The 15,497-nt window shown below is 37.4% G+C and overlaps 1 protein-coding gene across 2 annotated transcripts in view; it reads left to right on the top strand.

The window, feature by feature from the left end:
* Nucleotides 1-15,497, top strand: part of adgrb2 (adhesion G protein-coupled receptor B2) — a 227,120-nt gene that overhangs the window by 40,285 nt on the left and 171,338 nt on the right. For both annotated transcript variants that reach the window (XM_044138723.1, XM_044138722.1), the window contains exon 2: nucleotides 6,223-7,126. In XM_044138723.1, the coding sequence (XP_043994658.1) occupies nucleotides 6,223-7,126 (904 nt within the window). The remainder of the gene's footprint in view (nucleotides 1-6,222; nucleotides 7,127-15,497) is intronic.

Here is a 15,497-nt window from a genome sequence, read left to right as displayed (position 1 = left end):
TTGAGTTAATCTGATGCAGATTTCTTTTTTTATTATTTGTTTTTTTTTGTTGTTGTTTTTTTTCAGGCATTGGTTTGGTTCATGGGATCTGTTATGCATGAGGGTTAAAGCATTACTTTATTACATAAAATGCTGATAAAATACTTTGATCTTTTAATTCTAAAAAACCCCAAAAAACCTAGTAATTTAGTTGGATTTTTTTTCTCCTTTTGTGGTAAGCCTATTTCATTTTCTGAGTAAAACAGGTGGTAAATCAAGACTCAAGTTGAATGCTTAATACGTTTAATTTATTGCATATTTGATACAGATGTTAAAAATATTTATGATTTCAAATATATTGAAGAATCAAACTTTTTATGCTTTGTTTGCCACGTTTTCAACATGCTGATGCTGCCGCACGTGTCATTTTTGAGATGAATTAGTAAAGATGGTGGAATGAGATGAGCCTATGTCTTTTCAAGTCCAAGCCCATTGATGAAATGCTCAGATCTTGATACACTCGGGGTGTATCAAGATTGGCCAAGAAGCCGAGTGCAGAGAGCTGTTGGATTTCTTTGTGGCTCTAACAGAGAACACAACACGAGATCCATCCTGCACACAGTCATCAGCATCCTGGATAATATGCGTAACAACGTTTAATTTCCCTTTGGGATTGATGCAGTATTTTTGAATTGAATTGGAATTGCCAAACTTGAGTATCAGCAGGATTAAGGAGAATAAACAAGGTTTGACTTCAAGTTGTTTTTGTAGAGTCAGCCTCAGTTTCACTGTACACAGTGGAAAAGCTCCAGTGGGAGTTCAGTAGTGCATCTACTTTCTCTGAAGTGTGAGATCCCTAAACACAACCTGGGAGAATTTGAGTATTCAGTCATAGCAAGTGTCTCGCTTTGCGGTTTCCCAGCATGCCGCTGTGGCATTTCAGAAGCTGGTTAAGCTTTAAAACTGTAGGCTATCCAGACTATGGCGCTTCCATAAATAGGCACATGGAAAACAATATATTGTTAGTTTGTGGTTGTTCTATCGGGAAGAAATGCGGGGACTCAACTTTTTGTAAAAACAGTGTTTACAAATATGACAGGCAACAGATTCAACTATGTAAAAAATGACGTCATCATTACAATCTAAAGAATGAAGAAAGGAACTTAGAAACGCCTAAAAATGTACATGTTGAAAATGTCTTGCATGAGGCATTTATCCCTGGTGTGTTGATCTCCGCAGTATGATCTCCACATTTAAAACATTTGTGGCTTAATTTTTGACTTAATATTTGTTTCCATATAATTTTACACAGCAGTGTCCAGAGTTGAAGCACATTTTTCCCAGCGAGCATCACAGCATAATTGAAAATCATGGTGTGTTTCACATGTGACTACACACCATGATTTTCGCATCCAAAACATATTTCCTATGTTATTATACACTGATTCCTAAATTTGAAACAGAGTGGTAAAACACTGATCTCACAGGAAGCGTTCAGAATTGTTTCCCTTCAATTTTCCCATGCGCAGAGCACACTGGTAAATTTAAATTTGGAAGCTTTTATCACATGTGCTGCACATGTGACTGAACGGTAATTACTACTACGTTTTCCACATGTGACGCATGTGTTTCGAATGTTATTTCATAGTATACTTTAAAATATGTGAAAAATTGGAAACCATGCCAAAGGTGAAATGTATTTAATTTAGTGTATATCTCTCCACCAGTGATTTAAAAAAAAAAATATATATATATATATATATATATATATATATATATATATATATATTATTATTATTATTTTCTTACACAGTACAGTTGCCACATGTAAAACATCTGTTTACGAGAAAAAATGTGGAAAATCCTCCAAATGGGTGTAGCAGTCCATTATTTATATATATATATATATATATATATATATATATATATATATATATATATATATATATATATATATATATATATATATATATATATATATATATATATATATATATATATATATATATATATATTTAGGAGATCTTTATTTTAAAATAATATAATGCCAGACAGTCAACGGAGAAAGCTTACATCCCAATGTATACTTTCCTGTTGAAATAGATGTAGAATATTTGGATTGGATTAGAAATATTTATTGTCTAGAAAACTGCAGTGTCATAAAGTATGATCTTCAATTTAAAGAATTGTTTGCAGCCCCTGTTTTGTAATTTACAGTTTCACCAAAGCGTGCTGAAGAAGGATCATGTTTATACATATCTTAGATCCTCTTTTGAATGGCAAGAATTGACTCAAATCCTCATAATCCCAGGGCTATCATTTCTAATAGCTATGGCTCAGAGGAAAAATTAGTTTTCTGATATCTGGGGTTATTGAGTTTGATTCCAATTTCCTCTGCAACATATCAGTGGTGTGTGGCAAGACTCTAAAATGCTACCCATCTGCATACAAGTACATGAATGTTTGAGCATGGCTGTGTGAACGAGTTACAATGGTTTAAAGTGGAATAAGTAGTTGTCCGAAATTCCTCATTATGTTTTAAGCGGCCTACTTTATTTAATGGGCTTCACATGGGAGTTTACATGTGTATTATGCCATTTACCATCAATTCATTCATGTCACGTGTAAAGTAATGAGTTCTTTCTGTAAGGGTAACTTCAGATATTTTAAAGAGAAATGAGGTTTTTTGGGGGCAGTGGGTTCTCCCCGTGGTGGGATAATACTTTAAGCTGTGCTTCCAGGCCTCTTTTGTCTTTCATGAATTTTATGTAGCATGTGGGGAAACAAATAAATAATAATGATTTTTAAAAAAAAATATATGTTTTCAACTTGGTGAATTAAAAAATTTAAGCCAAAGCCAAAAAGACATGTAAAGCAAAGAGAGACAGAGAAAGAGCTTGCCATCCTTGGTAATGCCATTAATGTCAAGGTGGAAGGGGGGGAAAGTAGACATCCAAGATGATGAATATTTAAGGATGCCCAAAGTGAATAGCTGTTTTAGAAACAAAGTGGGACAGAATGCCCTGATGAAGGCAACCCTTTAGGACCTATTCTTACACAGTATGTGCCTTTATGAATATTCATTGCTCATTGTCCCACAAACAATTTGCTTAACGCCTCTGACTTTTTTCACCCATAAAATGCATTTTTGCCTATGCCCTGCTAAGTCTGTATTCAAGTTTAAACTCTGTTGAAAAACACCCTGACTTTTAGTGCAGTAGATATTAAAAGAAAAGGTTGAATAAGATGAAACTGAGCATAGATGTGCAATGTATTGCCCATAAACAAGGAAACGATTTTGTCATATAGAACAGCACATCGTATTCTCACTGAATTGCTTGATGCAACATTTCTGTGACACACTGCAACATGAGTAACTGTGTCACCAGCTGTGGAGAAGTGTGGATGTATGATGTCATGTCATATTTGTTTGAAGTTGGAGGACCGTATGAACTTGTCTCACAAAGTAGCATGATGCTCTGGAGCATAGCTCACAGCATGCAATGGGTTAGATTTTTCGAAACAGTGTCAGTATCCTGAACTGAAGAAAAACAGGCAATGAAAAAACATAAATGCAGATTGCAACAGCTACATGAGTAGGCCTCCATGTTGTCTTTACATCAAAGAATTTAAAACAGGACAGGAAAAGAGAAACTAAACTTTGATACTTTTTCAAAATTATTAAACATGTTTTAAACATATATCTACTTGTGTGGATTTAGGTAATTTTATGTTTTGTTTTTTTTATATTTCATTTATTTGCTAAGTTAGAATGCATATATATATATTTTTTTTTATTTGAATTTTTCTTTTATTAGGTCTCTGCTTTAATTAAAGCATTTGCAATTGTATTGATAAATGAAACCTTTATATTGTATTTTAGAAGAAAAGATGCCAATTTAGTGGCAATTTAAAATTACTATTAAAAAAATTAACATGGTCTCTAAAAATTACACTGACTACACATTAGTAGATATAAATCAGTATGGAATTATGGTGGCTTAATAACCAATGTCTAGGTAAAAACGTTTTAAACAAACTTATATAATGTATTAGTTCATATGTAAACCAGAAAAGTAACAACTGTGTTTTCTACTACAAACCCTCCATAATTGTAATCATTAGTACAGTAGTTATTTTCAACATTGACTTAGTTATTCCCAATTTAATTTGTAGACTATTTCAAGCAGTTTACAAAAAAAATCAATGCAATCCAATCAGACGGATTCCAAGTACTCATTTTCCAGTTGGTCTTACGTATCACAAACTTAGTTTAATATGTGGCACTGTTATTATACAAACTAGTTATAATCTGATATAATATGTTACTTCTATTATGTCCGAAGTAACATATTAAATTAGGAAAAAAGCCTAAATTAAAATGCAATTTCAAAGATGCTTTTTTTTTTTTTTTCCTTCTTCATTTTTCTCAACCAAGCTCATTTAGAAATTGGCTAGTTTTCATTTAAAACACCTTCCCCATGACCTTTTCATGACAGAATAATGTTCATCTTCTACATCAACAAGCTGTCCTTGAATATGATTGTAAAGCATTTTATGCTCATGCATCACTCTGGGTCAACATCAGCAGAATGCCTCAAACCCCATAAGGGATTATTCATTTTTTTACAGTGAGTGATGCAAATAACCTATGATTTATTTTATTTATTTATTTATTTATTTATTTTAATAATTTATTTAATTACTGTCCCTTTAATGCTCTGCTACCTTTAAATCTTCCTCCTCATCTCCCTGGCTTTTGGCTGCCTTTAATGGACTTTCAACCATGACTTACCCCTCCTGCATCAGAAACACAGTTGCCTTTCAGTGCTCTCTTTTTGACACTTTGTGAACTATGTTTGCAATTCTGGAGACTCTTATAGAAAATCCTGGGTAACACTGTGTGTGACATTAATTAGGAACAAGGGGGAAATAGCTTGAAAGCTACGCACACAGGTTCTGTAATTAGGTCTCTTCATAGAGATATCATATTTGGTAACCTTGGTCACTGCTTTCAGCTTGAAATAAGTAATAAATTAAAAGACACGCCACTAGAAACAGGGAGGGTTACAACTTATTAGAACAGCTTCATGGCTCAAGAAGGTAGATTCTTACTTGCACTTGTACCAGTTGTTCAAGCAATCTTTTCCATTTTGATGATGGTTGTGTTACAAAGTGTTGTCTAACATTAACTTGGCAGTGGCAACAAAAAGTGTGCATCACCAATAGATATCATAAAAGGATTTCTGGGTTTTCAATGTTTTGTGAAGCCTTAAAATAAAAAATGGAGACATTAATACCTTTTGTGCGCTGTACCATCTATTCTTCTGTTCATTTCTATTAATATGAAAACATTTTTAGTAAGTTGAGGGAACGTTAAAATCATACAAATGAGGGATAATCAAAATTTAAGCGCAAGTTAAAAAAATACTTAAGTCATGGAGGTCATGTTATTCATTTTTAACATTTAAATTGCTTCAAGATATTTGAGGAAATGCAGGGGTGTGATTTCACTGCCAATATTCCAGATAAATGAACAGTATTCTCAACTTGGTATTGCTTGTTGAGACAAGAATGCCCCATTTTCTCCAAAACCTCCTGAAATTGCATTTTTGCCAAGATGCTTCGTATGTCTTGCATGATCAAGTAGACATACGGCAAGAGTAGAAACTCTTCAAGTAGGTTGAAGAAAAATATTGTATGCAGAGAGCGTGTTTTTTTGGTATTGTGTGTGCACACTCTGTAAGTCAAAATCAGGCTGTTGGCGGACCCTCACTGTGTCAGTGATGGTAATAGTTTGCCAGAACCTTAGGGGAGCTGCTCTGCGGGACGGGAGTGTGTGTGCATGGAAGTTTGTTTGTGTGCACAAATCTGTTCACGCGCACATATCAGCAGGAAAGGGTAGAGCAGGCCCCACAGTGCATGTCTCAACAGCCAAGTCATCAGCCCTTTTAATCCAGCCCAGCAGGGATGTGTTTGTGTTTTTGACTGTTCTTGTGTGTCTGTGCGTTTGAAAAACTTCAGTAGAACTGCTGTCATAAAGTTGGTTTTGTAATCCTCTAAGGCGATGCACAAATCATTCTAGAAACGCTTTCAACCAGACATGCGTCTTTAATATCGACTTGTATAACACATTTGAGTCTGTCTTTTGTCTGTGTCATGTTGATTTTTGTCAGTTTTGTTTACGGATGCTACCAAATATGTCCAATGTTGATCATTTCTCTTCTCTTTCTCCCCCTGCAGGACAAATGTCATAGGATGAACACTGCTGGTGGGGTGTGTCTGTCTGTGCTGTCCTCCCTCCTGGCCGTGGCTGGGGCCCTGGCTGCTCTGTCTGCCCTCGCTCTAGCTCCTCTCTCTACCCTAGCTGAGGTTGCCTATGGGGCTGCCGAAAGCATCCCCAGCACAGGGGCAGAAGGGGGCCCCTCACCCATCTCCTCACCATGCTCCAGCCTTGTAGCAGGGGTGCTCTATGGTTCTTTCTCCCTACGGGAGCTTTTTCCCTTCAGGACACCTGGTTGTTCGTGGTCCTTGGAAAATCCAGATCCTACAAAGTACTCCCTCTACCTCCGCTTCACCCGAAACCCTATCATCTGCCAAATGCACCACCCCATGCTCCTGTCTCTTGACCACCACCTAGTCAATCAAAGCTGCCCTCTCCATCTACAAACGGCAACAGCCAGGGATCAGGAGATTATTGATCTCTGCGGCAGCCCCTTGAACTCAGACAGACCCTACTCCTTCCTGCAGTTTGATAAAAACTTTGTTCAGTTATGTCTGACGAGACACCCTGCTGCAGATGAGCCTCAGGTAACAAACGAATTGGTGGAGCAGAGGCTGGTGGAGGTATTGCTCATTAACAACGAGAACTCCAGTCAGTACACCTGCGGCGTGCTCTGTCGTTGGTTTGAGGAGTGTCTGCGGACGGACCCCAATGGGAACCAGGAGACCTCTGAAGGGGATGTTTGTGGGATGACGCAAACAGGCTGCATTTGTCCTAATCACAACATCATGGCGCCGCCGATTCCACTACTTCCAGAGACTCCTCACAGTTTCAGCAACGGTTCCCTCGTCCCTGATGACTGCTGTGTAACCGAACTTCATTCCAACGATGCAATCGCCATAGCACCCAGAGACGTCAGGCAAGGTAGGGTTTATGATTCAAGTTTTTTTCTGTCTCGCTTACATCATTTTCATATCGGTTCTGTGCAGGTATTTATTTTAAACAAAGTACATTGATGCATATTGAAATGGCATGTGGTTGACCAAACATTGTTAATATTTAAAGGGCTTTTTTATCTTATGTGTGCAGTTGTTTGCCTGTGTAGTCGACAAACAGACGAGAGAAGATCTTCTTGTTTCCCTGTCTTTTTATATCACCTCGGGAGGTCAAAATTCTCTGCTTGATAGAGAATTTATTATTTGAATTTTGTCTTGTGCATGTTGCCCTTTAATTAAAAACCGAGGCAGTTCAAAGGAAGCCTTTTAAACCTCTCATCAAAAGATTAGTAATGCCTGACAGAAATTCTGCCTTTTGATCTATATTTTAGAGATTCCCCCATGTGGGCAAGAGGTGTGGCTCCTACAGTACCGCTCTACAGGCAGCGCATCATTGTGTGCGTACGGCACAAGTGCATGAAACGGTCTGTTTACACAGTGCGGAGGGGATCAGATGTGCAACGACAGGCACAAATTTGCGCAAATGGTCATTTATACGTTGATACATTGAACACGAAGCAGATAATCCGTTTATACACAAGATGATTGCTTCTTTCATTTGCATAATTTCTGTGTGCCTTAAGCAAAGTACATAAATAATCGGTTTGCAGAAACAGAAAAGTGACAAGCGCATACACTGAAGCATATTTAATCATTTGCCTTCATCACTACCACTAGATTATTTATTCCATTAAAATCACATTGGAAGAATATATTTAATATACCAGAGATTCTAAATTGTCTTTTCTTTGTCTCTAATTGCACATAACTGCCAGGCCTCTTTAAGAGCAACATCATCTATGTGGAACCAGGATCCCTCTAAAAAACTTGGCCTGAATAGTAAACTCATCTGTAGAACTCCGAGAGTTTCACCTAGCTTCTAGGAAGGTTATTTTTGTTTAGGCTTTCTGCAGCTGGAGATCATATCATCTAATAAATTCACAAAGGGAGAAATAAGGAGGCAGACAAATAACTGATGGCAAGATAGTCTTTCCCCATTTTAACTGTATTATAATGTAGTAGCGATATGGAAACTCTGAGCTGACAGGAAATATCTGAATCATACCAGTTCACCAAGATACTAAGGAACTATATCATATGTCTCGAACCTAGTTTATTATCTGCTCTTATCTTTCACTTGCTGGCCAGAACTTCATAGAAGCCTTGCTGGCCTTAAGGGTGTGGTTCAAGCCTTACAAAAGGACATCGAGTTTCAATATCCTCATATTCAACTTAACTTTTGCTATTTGTTCCTTTCGGATCTCTGTTGGAAGAAAACTTTTTTTCATATCTCATCATTTCTGTAAATTCTTGATACTTTTTAATTCTTTTCTTTTAATGTCTCATTGTCTCTGTATGAGACATTTAGGAGAGCTTAAATGTAAACTTTTTTGTTCTTCTGTGTCTTATGTGCAGGAATACATTTTAAATTGTGAAACCAAAGGGTGTCTGTGAGAGGTTTTTTTGGGATAAATGTATGACAATTACTTTCTGAATCTCAACAGTGGTTCTCAGATATGGTTCATCAGAACAAGTGTGAGATACAGGCTTGAAAAGCGCTGTCTTCCTGTATGACGGCCAACCGCCCCCTTGGGCATATGGTGAAAAGCTCCATCATCCATGGGATCTTGAAGTAGAGCTAAGGCTCTTCCACGTTGAAGAGTCAGTTGAGGCGATTCAGCTATTTGATCAGAATGCTTGCTAGGGAGTTCACAATTTCTATATCATGTCCCACTTTGAGGAGAACCTGGGGCAGCCAGACAGGGAACTGACAGAACCGATCTTTGCCACCCAATATGAGATGAGCAGCAGATGGATTGAGTCTGACAAACAAATTATGCAATCTGTAGGCCTGACGGTAACTCGTCTGAGATGGGGTGAATGTGAATGATTGTAATGATAAATCCATCACCCATCATGTCTGACATGATTTTGATGCACGCTGTTGCCATGTATGACAGCAGAAAAGATATTATAAATGATCCATTGCTAATAGAGGTAGTTACAGATGCAAATTGGCATGTGTTTATCAACTGGAGGGCTAGTGACGCTGTCTGCAGCTAATTTTTCATTGCTGATATATTACCAGATACATCAGTTTAACACATAAATTCACAGGTGAGGGTGTTAGAAAATGGATGGATGGATGGACATAGTTTGTGCTTAGATAATTCAATTTAGTAAAAATTATAGTTAGTGTTAGCAATGCATTCATCTACTAAAGGTGTGCAATACTTTTGGTGTTGAACGGGCACCAAGTAAATCCAGGGCTTGCATCGTCGATACCAACTGATACAGATTTTTTTTTTTCTTGAAATACCGTTATTGAATAATAATTTGGTGATTTGACTTTAAATGATTGATAAAATACAAGAAAAAAAAATATGGAAAAATACTGTTTTTATTTGCTGACTGAAATAGAAATGTAGCAGAACAGAAGTAAAATACTTAAATTTCTAAAACACACCAATGCATTTTTTATGTCTTTTAGGATAACTTCTGTACTCTACATCTAACCTAATTGGAATGCCATTTTCTCTTCAGTTTACACAAAAGTGTAACCATATTCAGTCATATTAATATTTTATGATTGAGGCATACATCCTTACATAAGTGTACATTTTTGAGCTTCAGTAAGATAGTTTTTCAGCTGCTTGCATAGATAATGGCTTAATTGGTTTGCTAAAATAAAAATTTCAACTCCGATCACAGATTAAACTGTGAAAGCTGAGAGAGCGAGATGTTCTGTTTGCCTAGACAGTTTTGGAGTGAATCTGCAGTCGTGAGGGACTTAAGCAGATTGTATTTGAAAGAAAGCAGACGTTCTGAATGAAAACATTAAAATACGGTATGGAGTACTGCTCTCGAATTAAAAATGCATATTTGACATATTAATCTCGGTGAAAAAAATTGACCAATTTACTGGACATAGAAGAGAAATTGCAAACGTTGATCTGATACCAATACTCATCTTAGTGTCAATGGAAAGATATGAAAGATCTACTTGCCCAGTTCTACTATCTGCCTACCAAAACCAAATAAAACAGTTACACTTGAAAGAACAATTTAGAATATCCAATTAAACTAACATGCATTTGGTTGGACTGTGGGAGGAAACCGGAGTAAATCTAGCTACCATGAGAATTGTTACTTGCACCGAATTAAATTTTACAATGACAAAATTATAGTTGGCACAGCTGTGGCCGACCTGTGGAAACATGAACACTATGTACCTGCAAAAAATAATTATAATAAGGAGAAGTACAAGAAGAAGGAGAAGTAATTTGGTCCATCTTTCCACTGGAAAGAAAATAAAAAAAAAAAAATATCTGAAATAAATGTCTCTCATATGACAGTTTGTAGTCCATCTGCAATGTTTTTAGTTTGAGGTCCTATGGCTCTGTCCATCAAAATTATTTGCTAATCTGACACTGGACTTATTTGAGACCTATAACTACATACAATATGGATAAACAAAAAACATGTTTTCATTTCCATATAAATTAGATATTAAGGAGAAAAAAACCCAATGGAAACTGCAAACCAAGCTGATTATTTTTATCCTACCCTTTCATCTCTATTTTAATTTATTTATGTTGTATGTTATTATGTTTGTACCTGACTTTGTTATTAGGAGGTATAATGTGATGTATAACGGAGGTTATGAGTTTATAAAACAAAGGCAGTTGCATAAAGTTTTTTTTTTTTCATTGTATTCATTCTTTTTTTTCGTTCTTGCAATACCACCACATTCAGCATGTGGCACTGTCACCTCAGAAAGTTTTGTAAATATCAACTGGTTGATATGTTTTATGTACAAAAATGTAGCAAATGTGTTTGTATCTACTTTGGTCTCTGGTGCACTGGTTATGTTTTCCTACCTGATTTGAATTTTTCACTGAAATATTCATAGCTCAAGAGAAGAGATAGTTTATGACCTCAACTAGATCATGTTAGGTGGAAAACGTATAGCGGTATGTCTGCTGCATCTGCATGTTTTGTTAGTTTTATCTTTCCTCCGTCTATCTCTCCAACTTTTCAAAACTTGTAAAAAGACAGAAGACATGAACTGAAACATCCAGACAGATTCTAATTTTCTTTTTTTAATAGTGCTGCTACATTTTTTTTATTTTACCTTTTCAAGGATATTTTATTTTAGTTTGCGTCCACTGTTAGAATTTCTTATTATGGTAAAGGTTGTGAAATAGAATAGATTTGGTAGTTCAGTATGTTCAGGTTCCACAGGTAACACCGTCTACAACCGTCAATACTTCATGTTGTATAATTCATCCATTTAGCCTTCAGTGGATACAGTTGTTATGGGTCCCCAACATTTGAGGTGTAGGTAGAGCACCTCGGCACAGTCGTGCCAGGGAACCAAAATGGATTTGAGTTAATCAAGAAATGCAATTCCCTCTATATCTGAACCACTTCTGTGATCAAATTTGTAGGATATTTATGCCTTTTCTTTATTATTCATTATATTGCTCATGTGCTGGGATGCATGTGCTCATACGGAATAGGTGCTACTGCTGTCAGAGTGATGGATGATGGATGCTGCACTCGCCCCTTTTTGTCATAGTGATTGAGAACCGGAGGATGTACAAGGTTAAAGTTATGATCTGAACCAGGATACAGGGAGCCCTTTAACTGTGAAGGTCACGGACGTCACCCCTTCTGCTCCTGGTGAAAGAGGTTGAAGAATTTGAAACTTTGAAATTGTTTCTGTAATAAATTGTGGAAGTAACTGGGTCAAATTCTTCCTAGCATAGGTTAGAAAACATTGTTCAAGAAATGTCTTGAGACTATTAGTTTTCTTTCGCAATGAATAAACTTCTTTAATAATGATAAAATGGAACATCCAGTCCCTTATGTAACAGTCTCTACCACCTCAGTCAAGTGACATGTTTGTTTTTTTCTTTTTTCTATTTTTGTAAGCTTTCTTGTCATATTTTCCACATGCCATCACGGGATTTAATGATGTAAAGCAGGGCTGAAACGATTCTTCGACTGATTCGAGTACCTCGATTATTAAAATTCCTCAAGGAAAATTTAACTGCCTCAAAGTTTCATTAATTTCATTAATTCATTAATTTATGTTATATTATTCAGCCCGGATTTTCATCTTTTTTGGAGGACCAATAGGCATCCTTAAAATGACTGGCGCAATGCCTGGAGTACGGCAGCCTTTTTCCTCCAGGGAGCTGCTGGTTGAAAGCAAACGGTGGGAAGAGCGCTGCGGGAGTATTTATACAGGTGAGCGGAAAGACTGAACACGGCGGGCGAGTAGTTGATGCTCATAGTGTAGGGGTAACTTTACGGACAAGCCGCACAATGAATTTTATATATCCCGGTCTGAACAAAGGGGTGGCGGAAATCATCGTGGAGGTACATGGCTGGTAGACGAGTTTTTGAGTGAGACGAACGAAGGTGCCGTAAATATCCTGTTGCTCCCCTGCCGTTCTTACTTTCATCCCCTGCTCTACCGGTCGTCTTTCCCCTCGGACTTACGTTCGTCTGTCCCCCTGGTCTGATCTATTTCCTTACCTCCATCCCCATCTTACATACGTTCGTTTGCCTGCCCCCCAATGAGAAAACGCATTTGTTTTCAGTTGTGTTTCTTTTGGGTTAAATGACACAGAATTCACATAAAAATGAGATTGAGATTAATTTCACATAGTCCTAAAACAGACATGCATGGTACATTTGGATTTTTTTTCCAGAACAGCTACTTTTCACAGAACCAAATATGGAAAAAAGAAACCAAAACAAATTGAGCTTGTTTTTATTTTCTAATTAAATCCTACACAAAATGTAACTTATCAAGTTTCCGGGACAAACTATTTACCTCTTTGGCAAATGAGACGGACGCATAACAAAATCTTAATGGACACCTTTTCTCATGGCAATATAAAAGCTAGCACTCGCTTATACCTTTTTGTAAATTAGCATTTGGCCACACTCTGCTTTATTGCTTGCTAAATGGCTAATGCAGTTTAAAACTGTCAAATTACTGCATTTAAACATGTGAATTATTGAAAGGTAAACATTATGTTCCTACTAAGATTTCAGCTCCATTATGCAGCTGTCCTATTGGAAAACCATGTCTACATGCCAGCATAAGAGCTAAATGATCATCTTGAATGTTATGGAAAACACTTGCATTGGTTTTATTGGGATTTGTTTTTTAATGCACCCAGGCAGGACTGTATATTAACCTATATGTGCACTACTGAGGGCAGTATAGATACAGCAGAGTATGGTCTGTAGGAAAATAATCGCAGAGAGAATTCATTAGGATTTTGGAGACTCCTGGGGCCAAATCACTCTAGCCATGAGCAGGAGCCCAGGAGTCACTCACTTGCAAACACTTTCTCACACTCTTTTCCACACATGCGGCTCATCTTCTCCTCGTGGAATACCAACAGCTACACTGTTAATTAGAGCTCAGAGAATAGTGTGAATTTTATTGTTTGTGTCGGTAGCAGCATGGGTGAGAGGTTTTTATTTTCATACTGTTCTGGCGCTGGGTGCATACAGGTGTTTTTGATAAGCCTTAACCAAAACACACGTAGGAAAAATGAAAAATGGATGTACACACACATGCCCATTGCTTTTGACGGAGTAATTGTGCGATGTGGAATACAGTTGCTGTGGAGATTTTTCCTAAAAAGAATGGACTAGGATTGTGTGTGTGTGTTTAAAGGACTACTCAGGGTGACTGTGGCAGCAGAATTAGTATTCTGTACTCTTCAGCTATAGCTCTCTCACTCAGCACTGAGCCCCTTTATGCTCCAGAAGAGTTCCCTACACACACACACACACCCCTACACACGTCAACAATAAAATCCTTTCCTGGTTTCTCCACAGGTCGCTTTGTATCAGAATGGATTGGTTTTCAGCACTTGAGCCAACTTCCTGTTGATGCCATTAAAAATGTCATAAATCAAGGTAAACTTAAACTACAGCACATATCTTCCATTAAACAGAACCCTCTGCCCAGCTCCAGTGTACACTGCCAACATCATAGCTTAAAATGTGTGCCGAAATACAGTAGTACCCGTAGGTGTACCTGTTTAACACCAAAAACCTAAGAAGATCGCAGGATTGTTGCTGCTTTTTTTTTTTTTTTTTTATAAGTGTGAATTTTTCATTTTTAATAAAATCAAACGCTGCAGCCAGAAAAGTTATATGAAATTCTAGAATAAAATGCAATTTGTGTTCAGTACAGTTATAATTGTGCTTTCTCTCCAAAGTCAGCTCCAGTTCATCAAATGTTCTGTGTGGATTTATACATACATACATACATACAGTAAAACATTTGAGGAGGTGAAGCGAGCCAGATTAGGTTGAAGCACCAGTAGGGCAAATTAGCCATCTACAAAAGACCTCCCAGTGTGCAGTAGCCCTCTGAGACTGCATGCTAGCATTAAGGTGCATATGTGAAGTAGGAGAGCATCTGACACTGTATATGATATGAGCGAAAGACTAGATAAAAAAAAGCCTGAGAGCTACAATGTGTCTCCAAAGGCTCTTGTAGCTTTTTGAATGGATGTAGGGCAATTCCATAATAATGGAATGCAGAGATGCATTACAGCAGCACACAGACTCACAGACACACACTCGCACTACTATAGTTTACATCACTCTCTGGGCCACTGACTCCCAGTCAAGCTCCACTGAGTTCATGTGATCGATTAACTGCAGAAAATAGACGGGCGTCCCACAGTGCACCTGTGCCCTCAGTGATGTGACACAATTGTGAAAGGCCTGCATTTTTCAGTGTGCTGGTGTAGGCGTGTGCGTGTGTGTGCGAGCAAGGATACGTATTTGTTTCGAAGTTGGAGTTGCGTGCTGATTTAAAAATGCTCAACTGTCAACCTCAGACTGCGCACATCTGACAAAGCTTAATTGAACCCGACTCCGGTGGTTTCAAACACAAAACAAATAATAAAATAAAATGTATATATATGTATACGCATATTTTTCTGATATTGCTCACTGACTTTTCACACATGTACCCAATGCGTCAGTGTATTGGCAAGAATGAAATTCAGCGTGAACAGAGTCGTGACATCCCGTTTGGAGCAAGTTTGATTTAAGCAGCCATGTGTGGAGACTTGAACCATGGTTCACCTGTGTGAGAAAATATAGTTTTTCTTTGTGTCACCATTTTCTCAGGAAGAGAACTCTAAAGTGTGGAGTAATTTCAACACCTTCCATGGCAGAAACCGGCAAACCATCTGGAGACGGGAGGTTGAATTTGAGCTTTTGGTTCATCTTGAACCATAGAAGTAAAT

The sequence above is a fragment of the Gambusia affinis genome, linkage group LG14 (assembly GCF_019740435.1).
Source record: "Gambusia affinis linkage group LG14, SWU_Gaff_1.0, whole genome shotgun sequence".
NCBI lineage: Eukaryota > Metazoa > Chordata > Actinopteri > Cyprinodontiformes > Poeciliidae > Gambusia > Gambusia affinis.
This window is presented reverse-complemented; position numbering and strand designations above follow the sequence as displayed.